Here is a 27,912-nt window from a genome sequence, read left to right as displayed (position 1 = left end):
CCTCGGCCGAGCGGGCTCGGGGCGGGCTCGGCGGTCAGGGCAGTTCCGGCGGAAGGCAGCGGCGGGGCTGTGTCGCGGCGTGGCTCTTCCCGCAGGGATGGTGCAGGACCCGCAGGGCCGGCTGGTGGCGGAGCTGCTGCTGCGGGCGGGGGCGGCGCGCAGCATCCTCTGCCTCTGCTCCCGCGCCTTCGTCGAGTGAGTAGCGGCCTCGCCGCCGGCACCGAGCGGGCGGGCCCTGCGCGTCCGCGTCCCCCGTGGCCGGGGCAGGTTTCCGCTGGGGAGGTGCGGGGAAGGGCTGTGCTGCTGCGGCCGTAAGCAGGGGGAGGTGCACAGAAGGGTCCCTGTAGGCTGTGTTTGCCAAACGGTACCAGCCGGGGCGGGGGGCGAGGCGGCACTCAAACGCCCGTTCTCGCGGGGGCCCTTGCCGCAGCAGGCACGGCACGGCACGGCATGGCGGGCAGCAGCGGCCCCGCCGGTCGGAGCCCGCTCCCTCCCGGGGAGCGCAGGGGCTGTGCGGGGCTCAGCCCGCCGCGCCCCTTCCCTCCGGGGCTCCGCAGGTGCCCCCCATCCCCTTCTCCCTTCCCCAAACGGGCCCGGAGGGGCCTGGAGCCTCCCCGAGCCGTAGCGGGTTTCTCAGCCCGGGGGTTGCTGCTCACGGGCTGCCTGTCGAGGGGCGTGATTCGGGAGAAGAGGTTGGGGCCGCTACGGGCCCTTTGGGCGTTTAGCGGAGGTACGTGCAGAGATGATGTGCCTTCAGCGTTGGGTGGTGGCTGAAATATTTGCAGGTCTGCAGACACTAAATTTCACTTATTTAAGCAGAATGTTTTGTGGGCCAAAAATTTAATTCCCAGTTATTTTGCGTAGGAGCAACGTTTCCTGTACATCTCTCATGTAGGCTTTTCACGTTGGGCGTTAAAGTGCTGCCCTTTTTGTATTTTTCTTTGCTTTGTGTGTTTAGAGTCACAGAGTGGCCCAGGTGGGAAGGGACCTCATCTGGGCCAGCATTTCGTGGGAAAGGCAGCCTAGAGGAGGTTATCTAGCACGCTGTCCAATCGCATCTTGAAACCTCCAGCGATGGGGACCCTGCCACATTCCTGGGGAGGTTGTTCCACTGAATGACTGTTTTTACTGTAAAAAAAAAAAAAATTATTTCAATGTCTCTCTTCATTTTTACAGAGATCGAAAATTATATAAACTGGGATTAAAAGGATTTTATGTCAAAGATGACAATGACAGTACAGGTAAGGTAATAAAATGTACTGTGCAATATGGTGTGCAGTTAAAGTGAGTTATGTGTAGTTATTTGAGGTACAGTAGGACTGTAAAACTGCAAACCCATAGCTTTGTTCTTCTTTCTGGCTTGTTTTTCAGTACTTTTTTTACGGGAATGTGTGTGAATAACAACTTAACACTTGCATAACTTTCAAGGTAATATAATCTTGATGTGGAAGTTTGTGTCAAACCAGGTGCAATGCACAGACTTAGCAGCTCACATAATCTCCACCTGGTACACAGAGCAGATTAGCTCACAAGTGCCTGACCTGCTCTCAAATCATAATTTCAACTTCCCTAGCCAAAAATTAATTATATAATGGAGGGTCTGCAAATCCTAGATGTTTGCCTGGGAGTAATACTGTCCTGCCTCTACCCCAGCCTGGAACATTAGCTGTGGCTGGTTAATGTGCTGGGCCAGAAGCAGAGAAGCAGCAATAGCCCTGATGGGGGAAATTACGGTTAGCATGTACATGAAGAATCATATGAGGAGGACCAGAGGAGTAAGTCTCGCTCCCTGCTTATTTTAGGAATAATCATGGTGCATGCTTTGGCAAATTCAACACCAGTCCTGCGCTCTGTCCTCCCGAATTCGCCACACATGCCTATCTGAACATAATTCCTTTGGCATCCGATTTTTCCATTGCTGTCTTGCTAGCTCTGGCATCATATAATAGCTTGATTTGGAAGGAAGGAGCCTGAACAGAAAGGAACGTCCATAGAAGCTGAGAATGAATAGCGCTGGTTAGATGGAGGCAGTGTGAATGGAGCGAAGAAGGAGAATGTAAATCATGGTTTTGTGCATATATGACTGAATTGTGGTGAGAGTAATCAGTTAAAACCAGAAAAGTCTTGTGCTGTGTCATAATTTGGCAGTAAATATATCCTGACCAAAAAAAAGTCTTAAATTTTTCAGTTTTATCAACTGTGCCAAGAGCTGTTGTATTTCATAAATTTCATCAATATACAGTTCCTACTTTCTTAGTGGTATATGTCATTTTATATACATATGATGTTGCTTAAAAATTTGATAGATGTACAAGCAGTGTTTTGATAGTTGATCAGTTATTTCTGAGATAATTATGTCTGTAGGTCACACATTACAGTTTTTTTAAAAATCATGTTATCTTTGTTAGTTTGTTTTTGAAAGATTTGTAACAAAACCAGCAGTTTCTTGTATTTTAAGCTGTTCTGGTACATGCCAAAAGAACTCCTTTAAATAATTTTCTTAATGCTAATTTTTCTGTTGTTTGCAGGGTGGTGTTGTAGTTTGCAAGTTATTGAGGTGAATGTTTATGGTGGGTTGACCCCAAGCACCCACACCCTTGGGCCAAGTTTTTATTGCTGAGCATCACGTTATGTGATATGGACCAGTTTGGGTCAGCAGTCCCCAGCTGTGTTCCCACCCCAGCCTACTCACTGGGGAGGGCAGAGTGGGGAAAAGAGAAAGTTATAATGCTGTGCAAGCACTGCTCGGGAATAGCCAAAACATCGGTGTGTTGTCTGTGTTGTTTTAGTCAGAGATCCAAAACACAGGCTGATATGAGGAAAGTTAACTCCGTCCCAGGCAGACCCAGTGCAGTGTTTTGGCTATCAAAGTTAAATTTTGGTTTCTACTGATAGTTATGTGGGAAATAAGATGCTGATGACAAAAATTTTACATGGGAAAGGAAGCTCGAGAGGCAGTTCTGCTAATTTTTTGTAGGCCATGCTATTGCATTGAGGTATCAGAACCAGATTATATTCACTTAATATAATTTGTTAATAGGGGAAGAACAAGCATCTGAGGAGGAGAACCGTTGTCCCAGTGTGACATTAAAGGCAGATACTAATCATGCTCTCGACCTGCAAGAAGTTGAGCTAGACTCGGAGGCTGAGCTTATGAAGAGTATGGGATTGCCTCTTCAGTTTGGTGGGCAGTCAGCCCGCAGGGACTGTGTGGTAAATCTTTATTTGCTTTATTTGTTCTATTTACTTTGTGTTTCCAGACATAGGGGCATGTCTGCTCCTCAGTTATTTTTGTGACTGCTGTTCATGGAAATTTATCTGAGCTGGCTTTAAGCTGCCTGCCTCGCATACTTGTAACTACATGCAGGATCATGGTCTGTGCAGTTTGTAAAACCCACCTGCCAGTTTGACTAAACAGGGTCAGGCTGTGCTTTACGCTTCCATATCTATATTCTTCTTGCTACTAGAGAGAGCTAGTTTAAAACAGCCCTGGTAACGTTGATGCTCTGCGTCAGGACATCTAGTTTGAGCTTGTACATTCACACTGTCAGCTTTAACCATTTAGCTACTAATATAAAAAGCTTGTTTCTCAAATCTCCCTTGCAGCTGATAAAGCCAGGCTGTTTCAAAGGGCAGGAGTGAGACTTGGGGGCTCTACTTCCCATAGGGAGCATTTGGGCTTTAGGGGAAGGCTAAAGTTCTAGATGAGAAAAAGACAGTGGGATATCTATGTTGTCCAGTATGGAATACAGACCTTCCTAGCAGTGAGAGTACTTTTGTGCAGAGCACTCCATGGTTCTGAGCTGATTAATTTGTAAATAAGTAGGAGAAATTAGTACATGATTTTAATTGGTGGCATGTAAATGGGCCTTACAGGCATCCAACTTCATGCCCAAAGTATACGTGCAATTTTTGTTGCTATGTGGTAATACTGCAAATTGAATGAGAAAAAAAAAAAAGTTGAATGAGAAAATAACGTACATTTTCACTAGATTACTACTAAGCATTGTGCTTTGCACTGTGTGTATTAACAAGATGTTATGAGGGATGTGGATGAAATATTAATGCCAGTTCTTTGAATCTAACTTTTTTATAGTCCGCCTTATGCATTTGTCAATACAACAAAATTAGGGGTTGCAGCTGATGGGATGTTTGCAGTAATATCTGTATGTTGCAGAAAGGATTTAACATTCTGTTAGGCTGAGCATTACATGTTCACTAGCCTAACAAGACAGGTGGCCAGGCAGACAGATACCAGGTGACAGTAAGGGTCAGCCCCCACGGCCTCCCAAAACAGGTCCTTGATGTTACTGAGGTACTGTTTTACTGTTGAGCTCAACCCAGTGACCCCTCAGTTCCTGAGCAACCTCCTTTTAGGATTTTGTGGTGTTTCATGTTGATGTCTTTCCCTCTGAATCTCTGAGCTACTAAAGACTCTCAGCAGCCCCACGTCTCTCTGTAATTCTGCCTTTTCTTGTGTGTGTCTTTCTATAGACTTTCTCATAGCTCTTTCTCACAACTTCCTCAGAAATGTCAGCCGAGGTTGTGCAGCGGGGCCCTATCAGACCCATAAACCCTACAACCTTTTGTGGGGAGACGGCTAACAGCAGAGATGCAGTGAGAGAGGGGGTTACAGTGGTAATGGAAACGTGCTTGGAGAGAGGACAAGAAAAGGCTATATACGTTGTGGACTTCTAAGTATGTTTTTTCATTATATTTTAGGCAACAGAAAATAATAGAAAGAGAAGTAACATGAAGATCATGAAGAAGAAGAAGAAGAAGAAAAAAGAGTTACAGCAAAAGCATGAGGATAAAATGGGGCAGGAACGCCAGGATCAAGTTTGTGGTGGTCATACCCAGTCTGGTTCTGGTGAAGTGGCCCTACCTACAGAGCAATGTGAGAAGAGCAGCGAACCTCAGGGTGTAAGTGAAGGGAACTGTGAAAGTTCACAAAGTCTTGCAAATGAGGCTTTACCCAGTGAACTTAAAGAAAAATGGGAGAAGTACTGGAGTGAGTATGGAGAGGGCCTTCTTTGGCAAAGTTGGTTGGAGAAGCATCGAGAGGTCTCATCATCTGAGGCCATCACAGCCTCTGAGCCTTGGAATAGTCCAGACACCAAGGAAGAGTGGGAGCAGCATTATAGCGAACTGTACTGGTATTACTGGGAACAGTTTCAGTACTGGACAAGTCAAGGATGGACTACTGAGAGCTCACGCAGTGACAACTTGGAAACTAATGGGGTTACCCAGGAGATGGGCGTTTTGGGAAAAATGGACTTGGTTAGCTCAGGGGCTGAACTCAGTGAAGTGCTGAGCTTGGAGCTGAGTCCCTCTAACACCAGAAGTGAGGAAACACTTCCTTCAAGTGCTGAGCCCCACAGTGAAATAATCTCTGGGATTTGTAATTTAAATCTGAATTTGGAGGAAGTGGAGCAGAGCTGTGCAGCTCTAGCAGTAGCCCACCAAGGTCCTCAAGAGCGTAGTTCATCTGACAGTGAAAGCCAGAAGGAGCCCTGTGATGGAGGAACCAGGAAAAGGAGTGCATCTTATGAAAATAAAAGTATTAACCAGTCAGGTAATACGAAATCAGCTAAAATTGATTCTACCAGAATTTCTGTAGGTGGTTATATATAAGAAACAAGGGTATGTTTGTCTTATGCCTTTTTTAAAAAGTCAGTCAAGTATTTTGTGGAATGATTGTGTACTTGATTCCTTTTTCTTCCCCCTACTTCTCTCTCCTCTCTAACCTATATATTGAATGCGTTCTTCAGCAAGAAGTGATTTTAACAGAACATGCACTTCATGAATCTTCAAATGTGCTACAGAAAGTGGTGAGAGAGCACTGTTAGTGTGATTTATTTATTTATCTTAGTATTGGTATTGTAGCTGTGATGTGTCTTTTTCTCATTCTAAAGTGAATGAAAACTCAGGTTGATGTTCTCATGAATCTGACAAATTTTAAGAACAGCTTTTTTGAGGAAAAAAATATAGTTCTGCAGTTCTGAGGTTTGGGGTTTGCCTTCTGTCTAAAAATGCCATACTTTAAAATGATGAAAGCCAGTGGCTGTGCCTTATGGTACTGGAGGAGCTGCTGTGTGGGAGGTACAGGACTGGGCTGGAGATGTTTTTGCCAGCCAGTTCAGCGTGCAGAGAAAGGAGAGAGCCATCTCGTTTGCCTGCCTGTTCTTCCTGCCAGCGTTCACTGTAAGCAGCAGTGCAGCGTCTTTCCTGACTGTTGTATGGTTTCTCCTGCTGAAGGGGAGGGATGAAGCACGGGAAGTAAGTGTCAGCAGGTCAGGACTTCGGTTTGGTGGGAAACCTCTGAGTCCGCTGCTAGTGACTTTCTAAGGAAGGAGGAAGCAGGTGTGTTCCCATCTTGATTCTACAGTAGAGTTGGAATGGGAGAGGTGAAAGGAAAATCTCCTTTCCAACAAAAAATAAGAGTAGTGTTGGAATCCCCTGTTATTATATGTATGCGAGTATCTTTACCTAGCTAATGAAATGGAAACAAAATTTACACACAAGAAAAAGAATGGTTTGAATTTGTACCTTGTAGACATTTTATTTTTTCTTGGACAGCTGGGATAATTTGAAGTTGGTCCTGCTTAAGATTATTAACTCTACACTGTAACTAATTCTGGAACCTTGTAATGGTATGTTTTCCCTCAAAGACAGGTAAATATATGCGGGTTTGGCACTTGTGCCTTGTTTGTCAAATTCAGGTATGTACAACAACCTAACTGTATCTGCAGACATACTTTGGGCACAGGAAGATAATGAATTAATTTATGTAGAAGGAAAATATAATCTCATCTATCTTTTTTTAGGTTCACAGGGGTCATGTAGCTCGAATTCAAATGACAAAGAACAGTTGATGCTTCGTGACAGAGATGAAGATGAGGATGAAGAGCCTCCTGAATACAGACGTGCCAAAGTCAAGAGAAGGCAAGTATGAAATTTAGATGAGCTTTCTCCTCAAGATGCCCAGGTCCAGAAGCCTCCTGATTTATAGTAACTATTTGATTGAGATTGAGTTCAAACTTCAGTACAAAACCACGTAGTCATCTATCACTGCTTATCACTTTATCTGGCAACAAGTGGTGGCTATTTCTTCTCTTCCGTTGCTTTAGGAAAACAATGTATGACCTTGATGACTGTGCAAGGTGACGGTACTATTCTTGTGCCACTGAAGTATACAAGATTGTTAAATTGGATAGGACAACTTGCTTCTCTAGGTCTAATTAGTGTAGCCAATACAAGAACGATAGTAAATAATTTGTGGTGTTTAACTGAATTGTATGCTGCCGGTAAAGTGCTCAGTGCTATGGCAATCATAAAATAGTTAATCTCTGCCTTGTCAGTCTTTTTCTTTCCTCTCTAAAAATTTATAGCTTCAAAGATGATAAGATGGCTCTTCCTCTCTAATAAATTTACAAACTCAAAGGTGAAGGTATAGGTGGACTTACTATCTGCTAATCATATAGTTTTGGTTTTGCTCTAATATTTTGCTGTTGCCATAGCATTAATAATAGATATTAATATGGATAACATAATAGATTATGAAGGTAATTTGGAATTAGGGTGAACAAACTGTCTTCATCAGGTCCATGTAGGGCTTGATACTAGATATTTTAAGAGTTCATTTGGAATAGTTGGAATATTATCACCTAAATAGAAGGACATACGTCCCTAGAATTGGGTAAGAAAAAAAAGGTATGTGCTCATGCATATGAATAGGGCTGGCGTTATCTGCCTTGCTTGGTTTCAGCGATGTGTGGAAGAACTTCCTGAAGCCCACATTTAAATGTTTTCAATACGTGAGTTTCTTAGTGGTGTATCTGTAAAATAAGAGTGGTTTTTACAGGAAGTGACTTTGTCATCTGTTTTTTTTTTTTTTCCCTAGCCATGAACTGGATGTGGATGAGAACCCAGTGGAAGATCCTGAGGAAACCTGCTCTGTTTTGGGTCTCAAGTGTGGCACAGGACAAAAGTAATTGTTTATGAGGAGCTCGTGTTTTCTTCATAGCAAGTCAGCTTTCCTGTTATTATTTGAATAAACCCTTCACCTCCATTCCCATTTTGTTAAACTTTTGAAAATGATTGCCAAAGTTAGTCTCTGCTCTTAATAGAACTGTCATCCTTTGGCTAGAGAGAGGGATGCAAAGTTACAGAGACTAATTAAAGAACAGGAAAAGTGCTTTGAAACAGAAGTGAAACTCCTAAGGCACTTGCAGTTGTGTAAATGTTAAATGGCTGCTCAGCTGCTTAAATTAGAGCTTAAAGGCTCTGACAATGAATGGTCCTCTCAGTCTGGAGTCCTGTGAGCTTAGATCATAATTTATAGCTGTTTCATATTGGAATGAGGTTGCTTTTTATTAGTAAAATGTTGCTATACTAATAAAGTGTTGCCAGGTTGACCAGTGACATTTCATTTTTGGTGGTATGACCTAAAGATCAGGTCGTCAGTGCTGTAGAAGTAACATCATAGGGCACAGGTGGACTGTAGCTAAGGTCTAGCACTTCTGCAAGATGTAAGTTGTTTAGTGTGTACGTGTGTATATATGTATGTTCCAAAGAGGAGTGTTACTTAAGTGAATTGCCTATATTTTTCTATTTTTATTTTTTAATTGCATTTGTCAGGAGACAAAAGTAGCTGTTTTGGAGGTTCTTTACAGCCACCAAAAAGATCTTTTATTCTACTAATCAAGATATCTTTTTCATTTTCTATTCTTCAGGCTGTTCTGGGAAATTGTTATAACCTAAAGTTATACACCTATTAGGAAAAAAAAAATCTAAAACCAATTCGGGTAAATATTTTCAAATAAAAATATTTCAATTTTCATGAAGCTATGTTGTTTTGCACCTACATCCAGTGACATGTTTTAAGAGTGGAGCAAATGTCTCATAAAGAAATAATCTAGTCTAAATTATTTTCTGTAGACATCAACATAAATGTTAAAGCTTCCAGACTGAAAATTAATCAAGTCCTGTTTTTTAATTTCAGGTATGGTGGAATATCAGATTTCACCCACCGGAGTGTGCAGTACTTGGAGAAAAAAGCAAAACTCAAGTCCAAATTCTTGGATATGCGTAAACCAAGGAAGAGCAAAAACACACACATCTTCTTTACAGAGGAATCTGAAATATCTTGCAAAAAAAATAAAACCTTGAAGAAGGTAGGTTTAATTGTTAGTGTTGCTGTAAATCATATTTATTGCCTCCCTTAACTGTTGTTCAATTATGGAAATGAAGAAAAAATTATTGCCCAGAGAAGGTGGCATTTTTTAAGTGTCAGTCCATGGCTCTTTTTTGGTTTTTTCTTTCTTTTTTTTTCTTTCTCTTTTTTGTCCTTCTCCGTGCTTAGGTGAAGAGTTGAAAAGTAGTTAGGTTAGGATGGATATGGAAAGGCATTGGTCGACTCTTGGCAATCTGTCAAGAGGAATGTGAGCTTAATGGTGAAGTTGTGTGAAAGTCATTCTTAACATCTGGGTGCATCATACCTTTAGAGCTGTGTGTAGGTTTCTATAGTTACTAAAAGTATCTCTTGATTTTAAAATGCACGTGAGGGCATTTGTTAGTGCTGGCATTTCAGCAATAAGAGAAAAACGTTTGTGTACGTTGGTGTATTTCTTGTAACTCCATGTTCTTAGTGCTTTGTATTAACATTTTTGCTTACACCTCTACCTGCATTTATTTTATAACTTTCTGCATAATTTTTTTTTAAGCTCAGAAATTAGTAATAAGTAAAAAAATTTGTTCACTGTAGATTTTTCTTAGTTGAGTCTCTTTAAAATCTGTTAACCTCAGATTTTCAGTGCTGCTTTGCCACCTTCTGGGTGCTCGGTGCTAACACCCAAGTGCAAACCACCGATTGCTGGTGGTGACAGCACATATTGTATTTATCTCAAGTCCCGTTGCTGTCATTTTTGATCAAAGGCTTGACCATTGCCGTCTTGTACCAGAGGCCAGTATAGTTCAAGGGCAACTTTTTAATTATGTGAACGTAAAAGTGAGCATCTGCCTATGCCTTTGAAGAGTTTGGACTAGCGTCTGCATGTTGGTTAGGATGTGATGTTGGGCACGCTACTGTGCAGCAGAACCCTTTAGCACATGTGCCATCTGGTACATCTTGGACATGAGGCAACTAATGTATGGAGGTAATTTTACCTGTTTATGCTAACCTGAAGGGCAGAGTACAGCTTCTCTGAATGCAGATCAGAGAAAAGAGTTACTTAAATTAATTAAAAAGTAGGAGTCTTGATCACCTGTGCTGTGGCAAGTCTGACTATGTTTCACATGTTATCGGTTAGTTTTGTGGAGTTTCTCTTTTGCAAGTAGCTGGTATCTAGCTCCCAAAGGCAATTTGTTTCCAAATGTTGTAAAAAGGGAGCGCAGTTAAGGCTTTTAAACCGTGCTCTTGGTAGCTGGTTAACAGCACCATTAATTGCCTGTGATATTTGACAATTGCAGGTGGAAGAGTTCCTAAAGCGGGTTAATAAACCTGGGGAGGAAGCCACATCCCAGACAGCATCTCCTCAGGGCAGAGTGGAGGCGTTGTCCTCGGGCAGCGACTCGGAGCATCAGGAAAGCGTTTCTACCGCGCAGACTGCGACACTGAACGCCGAAAACCAGAAGCCACCATCTTCCAGTGAGACCCTCGCAGAACCCAGAGGGAGCAACCTTGAGGAGGAAGCGCCAGACGCGGCAGCGAGCGGCTCTGATGGCCAGGGCACGGGGAGGCAGGAGCAGGGCTGCGGGCGGCAGCTGGTGTCTCTGGATATTCCCGATTATCTCCGGGCAGAGACAGAGGACGTCAGCCAAGGTACATCAGTTTCCTGTGAACTGAAAATGAATTGGCAGTGGATTTAATACCACCTTCCCAAGTTACAGCGTGGTGTGGTATTTATTCTGTTTGTTCAAAGAGACTCATTAGGTCCAAGGGGTAATGATGCCAATAGAGAGCTGTGCCAGTGGAAGTAGCTTATTCCTGGAGCACCAGAATCCAAGGTCTTGTCTTAAATATTGTCAGTAATTCTTAATAGATAAACAGTCATTGTTGGTCCTAGACGTGATCTAACAGGTTTCCAGTTCACACCCTTTTTTCCCTGTAAGGATGAGGGTAATTAACTTCAGGTAGATCCAAAACCTGACAGTCTGTGTGTTCTCAGATGCACATTGCTGAGCTTTGGGGAGCATCTGTTGTTAAAATTATTTTCTAGGAGGAAAAAAAATACCGATATTATGAACTTTACTATTTAACTCTGTAAACAAGGGAAAACAGGATTGTTCAGGTTTCTACATATAGTTTAATCCTTCCTACAGTAATTCAATTATAATAGATTTGTACTGTAAAACTCTTGTCTAGATTGGTTCTTATTCGTTACATGAATAAGGGCATGAAGTTGGTCTCTGATCCACTTGTTTGCTCACTATGTAGAGTTTACTGCCATCAGTTGAAGATGATGGCTAACCTCTTAAGGCTCTTAAATAATGGGTGACGTGGTGGTATTATTTTTAGGACTGTGACTGATACCTGTCAGGTAACACTATACCCTTGAAATATAGGATGCTCTCTTTTAACTTAAATCACTAATCTGCATAATCTGGCAAACAGTAGTAAAGGGCATTTAGCGGTGTTGTTCAGCATGAGCATCTTGTATCTTAACTCTCATTTACCTACAGATTACATTCCTAGCCTACAAGAACAGTAATTATTAACTTTTGCAGTGTCTTCCAGCTGTAGATGAAAAAATAACCGCAAAGAAGAAGGAGAAAAAAAGGAGAAGGAGGAAGAAAATTGCGCTGGGAGCTATACCTGCTGAGATTGCTGCTGATCCGGAGCTGGCCAAGTACTGGGCACAACGCTACCGGCTGTTCTCTCGGTTTGATGAGGGAATTAAACTAGACAGAGGTGCGTTTAGTACAAAGTGCGCTGGCTTGGTGGTATAAGATGTATCCAAACCTGGGGCCCTTCTTGCAGTTTATTACTTTCAGTTTTATTTAGTACAGAATGTAATCGTGATGTATAAAGTTTTTCGTAGCAGTCTCAGTGGACTTGTCCTTGATAAGCCAACATCTTCAGCACCAAGTTCAACAAAGCATTTACTGAGATTCACACATACGTTTGCTTCAGTAAGACTTTGTTTGCTAAGCAAATCACTGGACTGACCAGAGTTTATCATCTTCAAAGCCTGTACATCCTGGTTGAATGCGCCAAGCCAAAATTGTTGGGATTAACGCTAAACCTTCAGTTGTGCGTGGGGGTTGTTTGTTTGTTTTTAATTTAAATGACCTTGAAATAAGAGGTGAAAAAACACTCCTTTCCTTTCCTTTGCAGAGGGTTGGTTTTCTGTTACTCCTGAGAAAATAGCTGAGCATATTGCTGTCCGTGTTAGTCAGTCGTTCAATTGCGGTATCATAGTGGATGCGTTCTGTGGGGTTGGAGGAAACGCTATTCAATTTGCATTGACTTCAAAAAGAGGTAAGCAGGTGTTGTATATAGCGCATCATTTTGTTTCTTCAATCTTTTTCCCTAAACCTTTGGGTATGCATTTTGCTGATTTTTTTTTTTTTCCAGTGCTTCTGAAGCAACAGAAGCTTTTTTGTTTCATCAGATTCGCAATATGAGGTTTCTGTTTTTAAAAAGGAGCTATGAAACTGCTTTTCTATTTTAAGTCAGGGTTGGATTTGTGTTATACTAGTCAAAGTTATTTTTTTCGTGGCATAGTAACTAGTCTGTTGGATGCTCTGAAGATTGCTAGTAAAGGTTAAGTTCTGTTTGCAGTGCTGACCTGCAGAGACTCCACAGAGCTGCTGCTTTTCCCAATTATGCTGAGTCTGTCTGTGTACTCAAATGCAGGTTATGTGTGAGTAGTACTTAAAACACTTGTATGGGATGACCTGCAGGTGCAGCAGAACCAAATACAGAAAAGTGATGATAACTTAGTATTAGTCTAAATTCCTCTTGTCAGCTAATGAAATTGCAGTGAAACATTGAGAGTGCTTTCTGTGAAAAACATCGACTACTTGATATTCCCTTACTCATCAAACACTCTGGTAAAATACCAGCTCGCCTAACACTTCTGAGTAATTTCTGAGCAAGACAAATGGTAGTTTCTACTGCATGAAACTTGGTAGACTATGATCCATTCTATAAATATTTTTTAAACTTCACTTAGCTTTTTGTATTTCCTGGCTAAATTTTTATTTCTATGATTACATGCTACCCTTTATCACCTCTCTTGTGCTGTGTTGGGTGCTTCTATCTGTGGCTGGTCACATTGAGTTTAAAAAAATGTTTATCTTTAATAAAGGAGAAAAGTAAGGTTCAGATTGACACCATTTAAGCTGTCAGGCTCCTGCCAAAATTGAAACGAGGAGGACTTCCTCTCTGTCCTTACCTGTCCTCTACTTGAGCTGAGATGGAGGATTGTCATGGTAATAGATGTATGACTGCCAAAAGCTAAAGCTTCCCAGCTTTGCAACAGCAGCTGAGCCTTCCCAGTCTAGGCTGCGTGGCTTCCCTTGCTGGCTTGTAAACGCAGTGGTTTTGCTCTTGGTGGAACCTCTGCTCCTGCCACGCAAGGGCAAGTCCTTCCCTTCTGCGGAACTGTAGCTTCATGTCTGCCATGACGTACAAAACTGAAGTAGTCACTCATCGCACAACAGTAGATTATAGATGTGACTTGTGGCTGCAGAAGAACATGTTCCTTCTGAAACGTCCTTTCGGTGGTCAGATGGGATTTGCAGTTGACGTTAACCTGTGCATTTGCTCTCTCTTTCGTTTGCAGTGATCGCTATTGATATCGATCCTGAGAAGCTCAGTCTTGCACGCAACAATGCTGAGGTGTATGGCGTGGCAGATCAGATAGAATTCGTGTGCGGAGACTTCATGGTGCTGGCTGCCGACCTGCAAGCAGATGTGGTGTTCCTCAGCCCTCCCTGGGGGGGGCCTGACTATGCCACTGCCGAAATCTTCGATATCCAAACCATGATTTGCCCAGATGGATATCCTTTCAAAGTTACACCTTCCTGTGATTTTTTTCAGTCATTTATGAGCGAGTTTCTCTCTTTCTTCACCTCCTCCTCTTGACATGGGCTTTGCATGCCCATTTGGCTGACTGGGGATGGTATGACCAGCACCTGAAGTCTCAGGTGTGCTGCATTTCTTTAGTCCTCCTCCCCCAACCTCAGCTATATCACTCTGACCACCTAAAATTAAATATTTTAATTATTTTTTTATTTTTAACAAAAGTCATAAAGAGTTATTCTTAAAACTAAAAAATCCTTTAGAGAATTTTAATAGCTTCTTAACTTAAAGCATTAATTCAGTAGTTCTAGCTCCTTTGTATTATTTTATTAAAATACCCTGAAGTAATCAAATAGCCATGTGGTGTGTATATACATAGGTAATAATTACTTACGTAACCTATGACTTTGTCATTGATTCCACTTTTTAATTGATTTATAAAAGGTATATCAAACAATTCTCAATCATAACACCTGCCTATGACTTGGGAAATCACAGAAGAGTGCGAGCAAAATATTAACCCTTTTAACTAATGTATATAATTCCATACTAACTTATTGACAGTGGTATTGAGCACTCAGGCATCTAGGAAGGTATTAGTGTAATTGTTTCAGGGGGAAAAACCCCACCACACCTCTTATTCGATGACACTATCTCAGTTGTTTCCTTTTTGGCTAAAATGTAGCCATATTTGTAAGAGTAAGGAAATCTTTGTATGCATGTGCGAGAAATATTACACCAAATGGATTAGAAAACAAATATCAAACCAATGTATTAGCTATAAACTACATTCAAATTTCTCAAATACTACTTTGTAGTTCAGTTAAATTTTCTTAAAAAGTGAGGTGGTTTGGTGGGGTTTTTTTCCTACTTTCTAGGGCAATAATGGTGAAATAGAGCTTCTGCGTTTCAGAAGAGCATCTAACACACACCTAGAAGACTAATTTAATTGCATAATAACTGAATTTGGGACGTACTTTCAAAATGAATGAATATAAAGCAACTTCTCCTTCCTCATTCTTGTTTTTTCCTTTACTGGCTTCTACATTCGAAATTTTCAGGCTTTCCAAGAAGATCACCAACAATATTGTGTATTTTCTACCTCGGAATGCTGACATTGACCAGGTGTGTTACTGAATAAGGACTTGGTAGTTACAGAAAGCTCAGCTGGCTTAAAACATAGGTATTATAAGCACAAATTTAAGACTTTTAAGTCTGTTCAGCTGAATGGTTTGTTTTGGGGTTAGTTTTTTTGGTTTAAGTTTGAACCTTATGTTAAGAAATTTCTGTGCTTGCAGTACTTCTGATATATTTAGAAGTGGGAGTAGTGGATTATTTCCATGATTTTGATACTGTTCCTTCATAAAGCAACAGACTGGAGATCCCTGTGGAAGTTTCAAAGCCAACAGATTTCTTGAGTGCCAGACAGATACATCATTCTAAAACAAAGGGGAAAAAAAGGAAGAAAAAAAAAAAAAATTTTAACCCGTACTTACTACCTGGTAAGTAGCTGAGGCCTAAACTAAAGTTCATGGCTTCCAGTTTATGAAGGAATTGCAGGAAATCACTGTACGGCCTGCAATCATTACTATCACTGATTAGTAGATCAGAGACAAATGTCATGCCACCAGAGGTGGTACTGACGTTGTCCACAGAAGTGTGTGGTTCCATATGGGCTGCTTGCACTGTAGTGATTAGCTAGTTAGATGCATCACTGACTTGATATTTATTCCACTGGTGTGGGGGTTTTTTTGTATTAGAGATTTTTGTTAGAATTTTGTTTCAGTAATTAGATGACTGTAACAATTCCCCTGAGTGTCTCGTTTAGTTTCCTCTGTGGATTTTTCTATGTTAATTACGTCTTGTAGCTTTTTGCAAAGAAGGGAGCAGTGAGGTGTTCTCCTCACTGCAACAAGCTGCAGAACTTCCAGGATTATTTCCTGCTTTTCCAAAAGCTGTGTCTGACTTAGAGCAGGTCTCAAGCCACATGGTGGCTTACAGAATTGTTGGTGGCAAACAGCTGGCTTGAGAGACAGGCTGAAATCCACATGGCCTGAGTATTAGCACGCTATGAGCCCGCGCTATGCACAGCACCATTTGTACAGCAGGTGATGATTCAGCTGAGTTTTGCATTTCAGGCTGGTGAAGTGTCAAAGTGGCATATGAGTCTTTTGAACAGGGACCTTAATTTTAGGCAGTGTCTTTAGTTTCAACTTCTAACCACTTGCATTTTATCGAATATTTTATTCCCATGATGAAGAATGACCTTACCAGGTTTCTGCTCTGCTCTTGAGCACTTTTTACTGGATTTATAAATGGGTAAAGACATCTACATTTCAGTCACATTCCCACAAAAGCGTCTAAGAGTACTGTCCACAGGCTTGCACCTATTCCTACAGAAGAGCTTGGCACCTCTACGTGGTTGGGCTAGGTGCCTTGACACCTCTACAGCTTGGTCTAGTTGGCTCTGAATGTTGTTGATGTGCTTGAAGTGTTCTTTGATGTACATCCACGGATTTGTCTTTACACAAATGGCTGAAGAGTAACTGTTGTTGCTCAAAAACATGGCTTTGCGGTCACGGCTTAGTTGTTAAAAGCACGTGGCTGAAAGCATGGCTTCAGTTCAGTTATCCAGACTATGGGCTGGAAGAGAACTCAGTTCCTCATGCCTTTCTCTAGAGATTGTGCCAGTATGAGGAAAAAAACCCAAAACCCTAAAGGTTGATGATCTGAGAGGGGGGAGGAGAACGTGAATCCAGCCCACTGTTTAGGCAAATTAGTCTTAATCTTGTGTGGACAGAGGTGTCTCAAACATGACCGTCCCAAACATGGCCTTAGTGGATGCTCTGGTCCATAGGAGACTGGTTATGAGTTTGGCTGCCATCATCACTGGCTGTATTTAAGTATGAAGTTTCTGAATTTACTGCCACTACACTTCCAGGGCTGTGAATCTCCAGAAAAAAAAAAATAAAAAAAAATATATATATCACTGAAGTTCCTTAATAGTTAGTGTAGACAGTTGTCTTCTCAATCTGCTTATGGTTTTGCCTGTAGTTCTCATCCATCTTACTTTTCTCGTGGACCAGATAGGGTGGCTTCTGCTGCAGCAACTGTCTTGGCAAGGGCCTGTGGACACCACTGCTAGGGTGTAGTGATGTAGTTTGGGTTGTAAATGTAGTCTGTAAACTCTAGGGGCCTATAAAAGCCCAATGAAGTAAATCTTAAACTTTTTTTTTTTGCAGGAGATTAATACCTGAAAACTGACTAACTTGGATAAGGCAGATTATCAGATGCCTTAGATTTCAATGGAAACTTAAACACACAAGTTTGATTTGTGATGACATTGCTCAGGCATGTAAGATGTGCACCTTCTGTGTTCTCAAAATTTAACTCTGTATTCTCATACGCATATGTAAGGATTTCAGAGATCACTTAGCTCTGAGAACAGGTGATCTAACATGCTTAACATGTAAGGTGGCAGTTGTTAAGTACTCTGCCTCTTGTCTCTTGTTGTCTGGCTTGAATCTACAACTGAGGAGTGCTTGTGTGCTTTGTCAATTAAAATTCATTTAGAAGCGGACTTAATTGCCATTGCAAACCTCCGTGAAGATGTTTGTGCTGACTGTGAGCCAGTGTATCAGTGCAAGTTTGCTTGTCTGACAGTGGGTCTGAAGCAGAAATGGAAATAAATGCCCAGCAGTTAGAAGCAACCTTACAAGAAAAATACTGTTTAACCTTTAGTTAAGGTGGTGCAAATTTAGTGGAAAATATGTGCTGCTTTTTTACAGTTAGGTAGCTAACATAGAGTAGGGATCGTGCTGCTGGTTTGGAAGCAGTGGTAGCTGACTTTGACCTAGCTGCGCTGGACTCTGTGTTCATTGCCTTATCAGCAGGCAAGACATCCAACCTTGTTCCACATGATCTTATTGCAAAAACAGTGTTAGTTATGTCTGCAGACACGGCCTTCTCTGTGTAGAGTTAGTGTTGTAGAGAGAGATGAGGTTCTTTGAATTCCCTTATAAAATTCACTGAGTTTAGATGAAAGAGGAGAAATGAACTTCTGTACTTCTGCCTCGAGAGGGAGCAGCGAACCAGTGGAATATGGTTGGTGCATTTACAAGAAATGTGAAACATTTCCTTTAATTGCATCAAATCTCCTTGTTTACAAGTGTGTACTTGTTACAAAATATATAGTGTATACAGGTCCATTTTTAGGTGCAATCAATCTTTCAAAATATTCTTTCTAGGTAAGGAATAATCAGGAATTATGTGTGCGCACATACATAAAAAAATATTTTATTAATAGTGCCTACTATGTAGCTCGTGTGACGCCCTTGTTGATACCTCTTTGCAGCACCTTTACCTCTGAGTGTTTTCTTTAAGGATTTTTTTTCCCATCCCTTAAGAAAAGGAAAAAAAAAAAAGGAAGGTATAGAAACTACAGGTCAGAAATATATTAATATTGCTTCAGTTCTTGAGGGCTAAACTTGTATTTGGCTACCAGTGGTGTTTTTGAAAAGCAAAACAAAAAGTTTGACCTACTTAGAATTCCTGAAAAGTAGAGAGAATTAGAAATCACTGTTTTGGATAGTCTTGCATATTTAAATCAAAATTATAGCCCAGCAAAATGAAGTGAAAGCACTTGATAAATACTTGGATAGTTGAAAACTCTTCTTGCCTTCTATGAAAAGCATGCCTTGGCAAAATTTGGATGAAAATAAATTTCTTCCCCTTGTTCTGCTGTCAATTTGACTCTGGTGGCAGCAGGGGACCTGCAGTCAGGGAATGTTCAACCTTCCCCAGCATCCTTCCCCTTCTAGGCCGGTTCCACCAGCTCAAGGGGAAGACAGATGATATCTGTAGGGCATCCTACATTTAGGTCTTAATACTCAAGCAAAACGTAATAGAGACCTTCGCAAGTAACTTGAGAAGCAAGCTTCTTGAGACAGAATGATCACATGTTGTTTATGAAGTGTTTAGCAAGCTGTGCTCTGCCTCATTGTGCAGAGTGGGAAGTGTGTACTCACCTCAGGGACCAGAACTCATCCCAACTAGCCAGATCTGTTGCCTGGACTGTTTTCTGCACCAGAAAATACTTCTGTGTCTTAATATTTGCAGCAAAAGAGAAAGAACCTGGGATTTGTTGCTGTAGGGCTTTCTTCCTAATGGTGGAATAGCTTCTTTTCACCTTGTTGCAGAAGGCATACTCAGCTACGTAAGACAGAAAACCTACCCTCCTAAGCGTTCACATACGTAGTGATGCTCCTTACTCTTTGTGTAAGCTGTGTGAGCGCTACCGTTGAGGTATTGTTCTCTCACTGGTGGTCGGAATGGAGTCAGGCTGCATGGTGGCTCCCCTCAATAAACTGATGAGCCTGAAACATTGGTGACCTGGTATGTTGTAAGGCAGATGATCACATCAGCATCTTTACCAGCCTAGTCAAGTGTGAGAGATGGAGTACTGAGGAATCAGGAGTTTATTACTTACCCTGACTGTGGATGGTTAACTGCCAGATGCTGTGTTGTGCCTTAGTGATTATCCTAAACTTCTTCACCGTTCTTTGAAGACAGTCGTACTGTACAAATTTACAAATGGTGGTTTAATTCAGAAGCAGGTATTTTCTCTTTTAGCAAAAAGACAATCTTACACGTTTATCTATTTACCATGGGATTATCTGTAAGTCTTTCTGATTTGTGGCTGCTGGAAATAATGTATATTTAACATCTTGAGCATACAGTAGTGCAAATTTTAATTTTGGGTGGCGTGTTAGTATATCTAAACAGCAGGATAATTGAGGCCAATTTTCATATAACATTTCAATCTTTGACCCTTATAGCAGAGCAAGCAAATCTGTTAGAATAATATTGGTCTACTCTTCAGACAGAATACGAGTCACTTTGCTAATTGAAGATGATTCTGAGAGTAAAATGCCTGATTATTCAACTTGAGAGCTATCTTTTTGAGTTAGAAAAGTTTTGGTCTATCTAAGATCCAGCCTGTGACAAAAGAAAAAAAAATGCAATTTGAGAAAGATTTGCCCGTGTCCAGAAGCCTTTTCTCTGCGTAGGTGAGTTGAAGCTTAAATATAGATCCCTAGAAGGGATATGGTACTGTGGCTCTGCTCAGAGGGTTATAGCTACAATGTTGTGAAGTCACGTCATGGACCTTGCTAGCTTGCTGTACAGTTTTTGCACCAGCAGACTTCTTTGTGGTGTGGGGTATGAGAAAAGATCTAATTTTAAAAAAAAAAAAAGTAGTCAAGAACTTTTCAAAAGTGGCATGACTGAAAAAGCAGCCCCTCTTCAAAATCTGAGTCTACTTTACAATCCAATGTTAATAAAGTTCCAGTCTCATAAACAGGAACTGTTTTATTAAAAATAATGCCTTTTCCTGTTAGAGTTGCTATTAAACTTCTGCAAAACGTCCCCTTTTTCAGCCAGCTATTTTTGACACTTATAACAGTGTAGGGTAACAGAGGGAGAGGAACAGTGCTGCTTTTTGGGTAATATTTGTCAAATAATAATATTCTTCTTTCTTTTAACTGTTTTTGAATAGTATTTCTTCTTCAAACCATGTACAAAGTTTTACACTTCATAAAGTATTGGAGTAAATTCCTAACATAAACTTTATGGTTAAGAGAACTGTTAATTGTTGATTGCTGTCCATGTCAACTGTCATACTGTAAACTTGACAGACCAAACAAAATACTTGTGTTTAAAATTATGAGCAGAAAGGTATGACAGGCAAGACATTGTCAGGTTGATGGGTTGGGGTATTTTTGATGATTGCAGATAACTTACTGCTCAGTATCTGCAGGAGGGGTTTTTCCCTGTCTTTAAAACCTTAGAGAGCACCTGAAGGGTTTCAACTTAAGCCTGTGCAAAGGAAAATCTGGTTCTGTCTTTTAACTTTCAAGTTAAACCCAGTCAAGACTGGGTTTTTTTTCAAATGTAACTCAAGATTGTAGCACTGCAGCCTGTGTTCTCTGTGACCGCATCAATCTAGTGGATGAAAGAGTTTTCAAAAATGTCTGCGTTCTTTGAACCTTGCTGAGAAGGGGAGTCGGTCCAGCTTTTGAGGAGCACAGGTCTGTTGGAGAAGCACAGGATAGCGGTTGTACTACTTGGGGCACAGGAGAGCGGATGTACTACTTGAGGATGCCACAGCAGTGGCATCGGGAGGATGCGCTGCATGAGAGCAGCTGCAGCCTTGGATGTGGTGCGACATTTCACAGACGTGTGGAAGATCTGGTGGGAAATGATAAATGCTGTGCACTAGCAAGGTGTTCGCACCCACGTGCTCTTCTAGCTGTATTATTTATGGTATTCTCCCACATGATTTCTGCTGGTTGACTGGAAATACATAAACTGGGATTATAATGCAAATTGGCAGCCTCTCTCCACTTAAACTAGCTAGTGATTTATTTGTTACCGGCCAACTGTGGTTCTGTCCATCACAAGCTGACCTACCGGCAGCCTGCTTGGTGTTGTACAGGTTTGTAACACAGCTTCTGCTAGGAAGATCTTATAGGCTGCGTTTATTCACTCAAGATATTGTGGTTTTAAAAAATTAAGCAGGGTAGGAGGCAGGGAAAGGTTTACATTAGTCTTTATGCACTGTTGAGAATTCTTTTTTTCCTTTTTTTTTTTTTAACCAGTTGCTTCTTGGACCTCTTTTTGTTTCTGTATTGAAAACGTGTGCGTCTTTACTCTTTGCAGATTTGATGACTGGTGCAAAACTATAAATTGGGTAGATTCCTGGATTTGGGGGGGGATTGGATTTAGGAAGGGGGTGTTTGGGGGTTTTTTTCGTTGTATGTGGTAGCTATGGCCAATTAAATGAAATCATTTCACTGTTGCTGGAGCTTTTGCTGTTCTAAATGTTGGTTTAACAGACATGGTTTGTGTTCCAGCTGCTGCCAGAAGATCTGAATTAGCTTCTGTTTGTTGTCTAGTGCTTAAAGTGATTCCCTGAGCCCAGATTTAAGTGAAACGGTCTTGATCCTGATAGTCATACAAAGAATACACATAATTCAGGTGCTGGGTTTTTTTTTTTCCTTACCTTTGTTCCCATATCATCTTCATCGTCTGTTTTCAGAGAGTCTGGAGTTAAGACACCGAAGCTTTGTTCTGTCTGCAGAAGGTTGTGCTGTTGTTGTGACTATGTTTGTTTATATTTAAATTCTCTCTGGTATGATTTTCTGTTCTGGGAATGACACCAGATAGATCAGTTTAACAAAAGAGTATATGGTAACCTCTCTGAATCAGGACATTTGATGGGAGGCTGATTAGTAAAACTACCCCCTCCCCTTTCATTTAGCTGTGATTTTAGATGAGGTTGACTGGAATCCTAGCCAAATGTGACCTGTCAAGCAATGTCTCATTTTTATTTAGGAGTAAATACTGCAATGAGCAAAGCAGGGAGTGAGAGGCCAGGAGATGATCTTGGGTTAATTTGATTGCATTTTTAAGATGCTTGGGTGTTACAGGAGTTGGCAGGTAAAAGACTGTGAGTTGATGTATTTTTGCAGGCTGATAATTTTTAAGTGAACATAATAGCGTAACGCTTCAGCTGTAACTGTCGTGTTAATAACAGCAGCTTTTGAGCAGCCCACTTTAAACTCACGTATGTTCTCTGTCCCTGATGAAAGATAAAGCCAGAAGATACCCCCAGCATACACTAAGCCAGAGTAGCACGTCTGGATTTCAATCTTCTAAAAGTTCATAGTGCTTGAATACTGAACTGTAGCTTGCCTGCCTCAAGTTTAAAACACAAATCTCTAGCCTGTCAAAGGGTGGCAGCAGCACTGTGCTAGTGGCATCATTCACCTGCAGACCTGTACGTTTTTTAAAAAATACTGCCTGAGAGCATTTTGGTTTATTACAATTGATGTAAAGAATGCCGTTGCCTCTTTTTCAAGTGAGTTGGGTGTTGGTTTTTTTCCCTAGCCTTTGGGTTGGGTTTTTTTTCCCCCCGCTGTTTTTACTAGTGTTGTCTAAAATGAAATGAGTCACAGTGTCCTTATGTGACTGGTTGTTAAGGCAAAAAGCTCATATGTCTCATACCCTAGAAAAGTTTTTGGAGGAGAAAAAAAATACCATTAGAGCTTTTTATCCACAGTAACCTTAGTTGGTGTCTGGAACAGATAGGAAGTTACTTTATTAAAGGAATTTCAGTATGATTAAAAAAAATCCTGCAAGGCCAGCAGGAAAACCTTTGCGTTCAAAACCACACCTGACCAATATAAAGCAAGTTTGCACCTTAAGCAACTTTGCTTCTGAAGTAATCTTCCACATTTGTTTCCCTTTTCATATTTCTCTTCTGATGTCCCCTGTTTTAAACTTTGAGACCAAACCTGCTGGCTGCATTTTTAATGCTCTGTGGCGATGTCTGTAGCTGTGGACTAATTCCATCAGCAGTCACTGAACTGAAGGATGAAGCATCCAGATGAGAGGGATGTGGGGACGCATTAACTGAAGCTGCATCCTTTGCCTCATCCCAGGGTGGCATGTGGCGCATGCAGAATTACCCGGCGCAGCAAAGGAGGCAATATCTGTGCCCACCCCGCTGAGTACATGGGTTTGGGCTAAAGAACAAACCAGGATGAGGAAAATCGTCATGTTTGCACAGGGGGAGGGGGGGGAAACCAAAACAACCCACTAACAAATTTTGGACTTGTCCAGTTTTTTTAAGAAACTAAGAAACCTTTCCCTACTCACGATTGTAGTTCACCACAAAAACAGGAGATGCATGTTGGTATTTCTAAAAAATAGGTGAGCACCTTTGTTTTTCTCAAAGCATCGTTCCTCAACCTGCTGTTATTTTTAGAGGGCATCCCTGCCCAAGCTGGCACCTTTCTGGAGCTTGGTGTGTGGCAGCTTTCCCTTGTTAAGCTGTCAGGGTTGACTGAGCCCTCCCGAGGAAAACTTGGCAACTCCTATGTAATTAAGTTTGCAGCCTCCAGCAATTTGCAAATAAGCATCGTCGCAGAGGATTTGCGTTTCTTTCCTCTGAATATCGGGGGGGTTGAGGAGCATATGGTGCTGGATCCATCCCTGCAGAGCTTACGCCCATGTGCTCGTTAGATTTCTGTCACCGTTGGGTTTATGAAATACTTCTAGTAGTGATTTGAAATTAGTCTTGGTTATCCTGGATTTAACACTTAGAGACTAGACGCAGCGTATGTAACTTCTCGGGTGTCCTTCAGTGGATGCCACCGCTCAGTGGAGGAGCAGCATTTGCCTGTGTTGCTAATGAAGCATTTTGTTTTACTTGTTCTTCTAAGAGAAATATTTAGTAAACACTTGTATTTGATATCAATGCATTAGTCATATATGCTAGTGACACAAATTGTGCTCTGAAAGCAGGAGTATGTAACCCCGAAACAGTAATTTCAATATTTTTACTTGAAGTTGACTAATCCAATTAATATTTTTGAATACCTAAACATTAGCTATAAAGTGCAAAGCCTCTAATGCTTTTTGGAAAGGACATTCCAGCTTTTGTTCATAATAAATTAAAAATACAAACTTAACGTCATCTTAGGAAAAAAAATATGGATCGCCCAGCAATGTTAACTGCTTTTAGGATTTCAAGCAAGAAAAGATAAGTTGTAAAATTAACATTCCTGATCACTTGCCAATTTCAGATTCTTGTGCTATTTATAAGTCAGCCAGCTTCTGCTTTTTTACTTAAGTGGCAGGTTCCTCTTTGACAAGAACGTGGAGATTTTTTTCCTATTACCATTAAATTGAAGGATGAAGAAACAGCTCACGTTTTTGGTTTTGTCTGCAGGAACAAAAAAATGAAAAGGGGAAAAAACCCCGGAAAAGTAAATGCTTGATTTAGATAAGTAATTGGTGATTTTCTGGACAAATCAATAAAGGTTCGAAGTATAGTTTGATCTGTTATTTCCTCTTCATAGTAGTCTGTTTTTCTACTTAGAGTAAAATAGAGGAAGTTCAACATGCTTATATTTAAACCTGTGCTACAGAGTGAAGTCTCAAAGGAGTTTAGAAGTGTTAATAATGCAACCTGAACTTTTAAGTTTCAGCTGCTAACATCACAGACGACTTGGTTGAAAGATCAGTTAAAAATCTACTGCAGGCTTGTAGACCTTGATCACTTTGTCTGACCAGGAAGTTTCCCTGCATAGGGAACTATAGAAATAGTTTTCCTGCAACAGGCTGGGAAAACAGCAGCCCGGAGCAGAACCAGCTGTGGAGCAGGGACCCCCACCGCAGCACAGGTCCTCGGGGTCCCTGGTGAGGGGGGGAGAAATCAGTCACCGCTCAGTTTTGGTGGTGTTCTCTTCCTTCTGTCTGTGCAATCTGTCCTAGTGAGAAACTGGGAGCCTGCATGGCCGTCATCCGTCAAAGGGGTCGTAGTAGGCATCGTGAGTAAGAAGAGGAGAGCAAAGACTATTGCGTGCTCCAGTCCACAATGCAAAGTCCGCTGCAAAATGTTGTCTGTCTGTTACCATTAAGCATTAAAGGTGTGAACCGGCCTCAGTCAACAGAGCATGAACGGTGAAATTCTCACTCCAGTGATCGTAAACACGAGAGCTGGGACCAGCGCTGCCTGACGGGCTCTCCCTGCCTGCAGTTCCTCAGCTGCCTGCAGCCTTACCCTCGACGCTGCCTGAGACTCCAGGACACACAACAGCATTTTTTTGGTTGCAATAACAAACAGCTAACTGCTTTTTGTGAGCTGCTCTGCCAGTTTGTGGTTTTGGGGGAGGGTTTTGTTTGGGTTGTCCATCCGTCCCTCCCCCCACCCTTCAGTGCAACCTTTCTGCTTCCTAATTTCAGGATTTGGTTTTACTCTTCCTCCAAAACCTGGGCTTTTGACACCTTCCAATCACAGTTTATAGCTTGCTTTTGCCACAACTGGGTGTCTCAAATGCCAAGTGCCCTGCAAACCAGAGTCTAGCATCTCTCGCCTCAGCATGGCCTGTGAAATGACAACTATTTTTGTCTAATTCTGAAGTCCTCTTATTTTCATGGCGTGGGGTGAGGGGGGTTTTTCAGTCAGAAGAAAGCCACAAACCACTTCTGCAAGTAAAAGGCAACACAGAAAGAGGCATTAGGTGCCAAGGAACATTGTCACCAGTATTAGCAAAGCAAAGATGTGTTTTATGTGATAATTCATGTGAATAAAAGGTTTGGGGTTTCACCTCTTTTCCTGTGTGTTGATCACTTTTTGTTCTTTGTTTTTCAGGTGGCTTCGTTAGCAGGGCCAGGAGGGAAGGTTGAAATAGAACAAAATTTTCTCAATAACAAACTGAAGACAATAACTGCTTATTTTGGTGATCTAATAAGGCATGACGTCTCCTGAACTCCGTGTGGATTCTTCCAAACCCAACCTCCCTGGCTGTTGCTTTGCTTAAGCTTTTGTACAGCTGGCTGGTCAAAAATGACTTAAAGCCATTTTCCGCTTTAATTTCTGTTTACAGAAATTTATTGTGTTTTTTGCTACTGTCAATAAATGTTTTATAATAATTTTGACAAAATTGTAAATGTAGAGGAGCTGTGAATGTAGGAAAAATGATCTTTATAAAATGCAGTCTTGTAAGGTTCAAGGCCAAGCAGTTGAAGGGGAGTTCAGGATTTCTTTGCAACTCTCACATGTGCTACTTCTGTGCTCACTGCAGTTTTGGGCGTTCAGAGGGTCAAAAAGAATAGCCTGAAAGCCGCCGTGTGTCAAGAACTGCTCTCTGGGTTTGAGAAATAAAAGCATCTGAACATCAGGTGGAACTGGAAGGTCGGGTGCACCACCAGAGGTTAACCCCAGTGCACCTCTCTGGCTCCCTGCTCGCTGGGAAACCTTTTCAGCTTTTCTTTGTAGGATGAAGGTCCACGTGTTTCTTACAGTGAGTACGCCAGCTTGTTGCAGCACAGGGAGAGAGCGGGGCACGTTTGTGTGCGGCGGCAGGGCTCTACCTTCTGGGTTTTGTTAATTACTTTGGGTTTTTTCCTCCTTGCCAGCCCTCGTCATTGTAAAGGTATTTTGAAGAAACCTTCTGACTGGAGGTTTGCCTCAGTAACCAGAGGGGTACGTGCTCCCCCTCTCTTTTTGTGCCCTTTTGGATTGTTGCACAGGCTTTGGGGGGGGCAGAGGGAGTCCAGCTCTCCCTGGTGAGGGCTCTCTGCTCCCACTTGGCGTTTGCAGGGGAAAGAGTGGCTTTTGGGGACTTCTCTAAGCAGAAGAGGAGGCAGGCGAGAAGTGTGTAGGGCATGGATATGGAGCTCTCACTGGAATGCACTTAGAGTAAGTACCCAAGGTCAATTCTGAGCCCGTTTGAGGCGAGAGTGTAGGACTATGGTTTCCAAGACAATCAGTGCTGCTTCTCCTCTGCTTGGAGTGCAGCAGGATGCTGAAGGCAGCAGAGGCGAAGCACTAAACCATGCATTAGTGCTGACAAGCAAAACTGTAGAATAACTCTGTAGAATAACCAACTAAAGATTTTTCTTCCTCCATAAGGAATGAAATCAAACTCTTCAACTGTTAGGAGACCAAAGTGTTTGTGTGTATATGGGGTGTTAAAAACCACGTATGCACCCTGACTCAGTGCAAGTTTGCAGTGCAGTAAAAAAGCACTTGGGACATCTTTTCTTTCTAACTTGTCTGGTACTGGATGGACAGTAAAGTGCTAAACTGCTAATGACCATTATGTCAGTGCCTCATGTAAGGTATTTTAGATTACTTTGAAGACAATTTGACTAATTTGCATCACTGCATTTTGTCACTGTTCTACAGCGAAGAAGTGCTGCGATAGTCCCAGCCTCTGTGTCAATACTTAAAGGGAATTGTAAAGGAAAGAAATTACCTGCTTTTCAATATTCCTTAGAATTTTGCTACTAGGAGGCAGGGGAGGTTGGCA

At 41.6% G+C, this 27,912-nt stretch overlaps 1 protein-coding gene across 1 annotated transcript; it reads left to right on the top strand.

Moving 5' to 3' along the window:
* The first annotated feature begins 32 nt into the window (after positions 1-32).
* TGS1 (trimethylguanosine synthase 1) lies at positions 33-26,548 on the top strand. The gene is made up of 13 exons (XM_075744081.1): positions 33-195; positions 1,177-1,241; positions 3,041-3,213; positions 4,723-5,575; positions 6,828-6,945; positions 7,904-7,990; positions 9,005-9,176; positions 10,471-10,822; positions 11,738-11,911; positions 12,338-12,481; positions 13,791-14,009; positions 15,078-15,154; positions 26,250-26,548. Exons 1-13 carry the CDS (start codon positions 98-100, stop codon positions 26,364-26,366), a joined length of 2,649 nt encoding a protein of 882 aa, XP_075600196.1. The 5' UTR covers positions 33-97; the 3' UTR covers positions 26,367-26,548.
* The last annotated feature ends 1,364 nt before the right edge of the window (positions 26,549-27,912 follow it).

Source organism: Balearica regulorum, chromosome 2 (genome assembly GCF_011004875.1).
Source record: "Balearica regulorum gibbericeps isolate bBalReg1 chromosome 2, bBalReg1.pri, whole genome shotgun sequence".
NCBI classification, from domain to species: Eukaryota; Metazoa; Chordata; class Aves; order Gruiformes; family Gruidae; genus Balearica; species Balearica regulorum.
Note: the sequence above shows the minus strand (reverse complement) of the source record. Positions and strands in the feature narration are given on the sequence as shown.

Bases quoted from the DNA above. Each gene is read 5' to 3' on its own strand.
- TGS1 (XM_075744081.1), top strand. From the start codon at position 98: ATGGTGCAGGACCCGCAGGGCCGGCTGGTGGCGGAGCTGCTGCTGCGG. The intron at 7,991-9,004 runs GTAATTGTTTAT...TTTTAATTTCAG, and splicing joins AAGTGTGGCACAGGACAAAA to GTATGGTGGAATATCAGATT. The intron at 10,823-11,737 runs GTACATCAGTTT...AGTGTCTTCCAG, and splicing joins GACAGAGGACGTCAGCCAAG to CTGTAGATGAAAAAATAACC.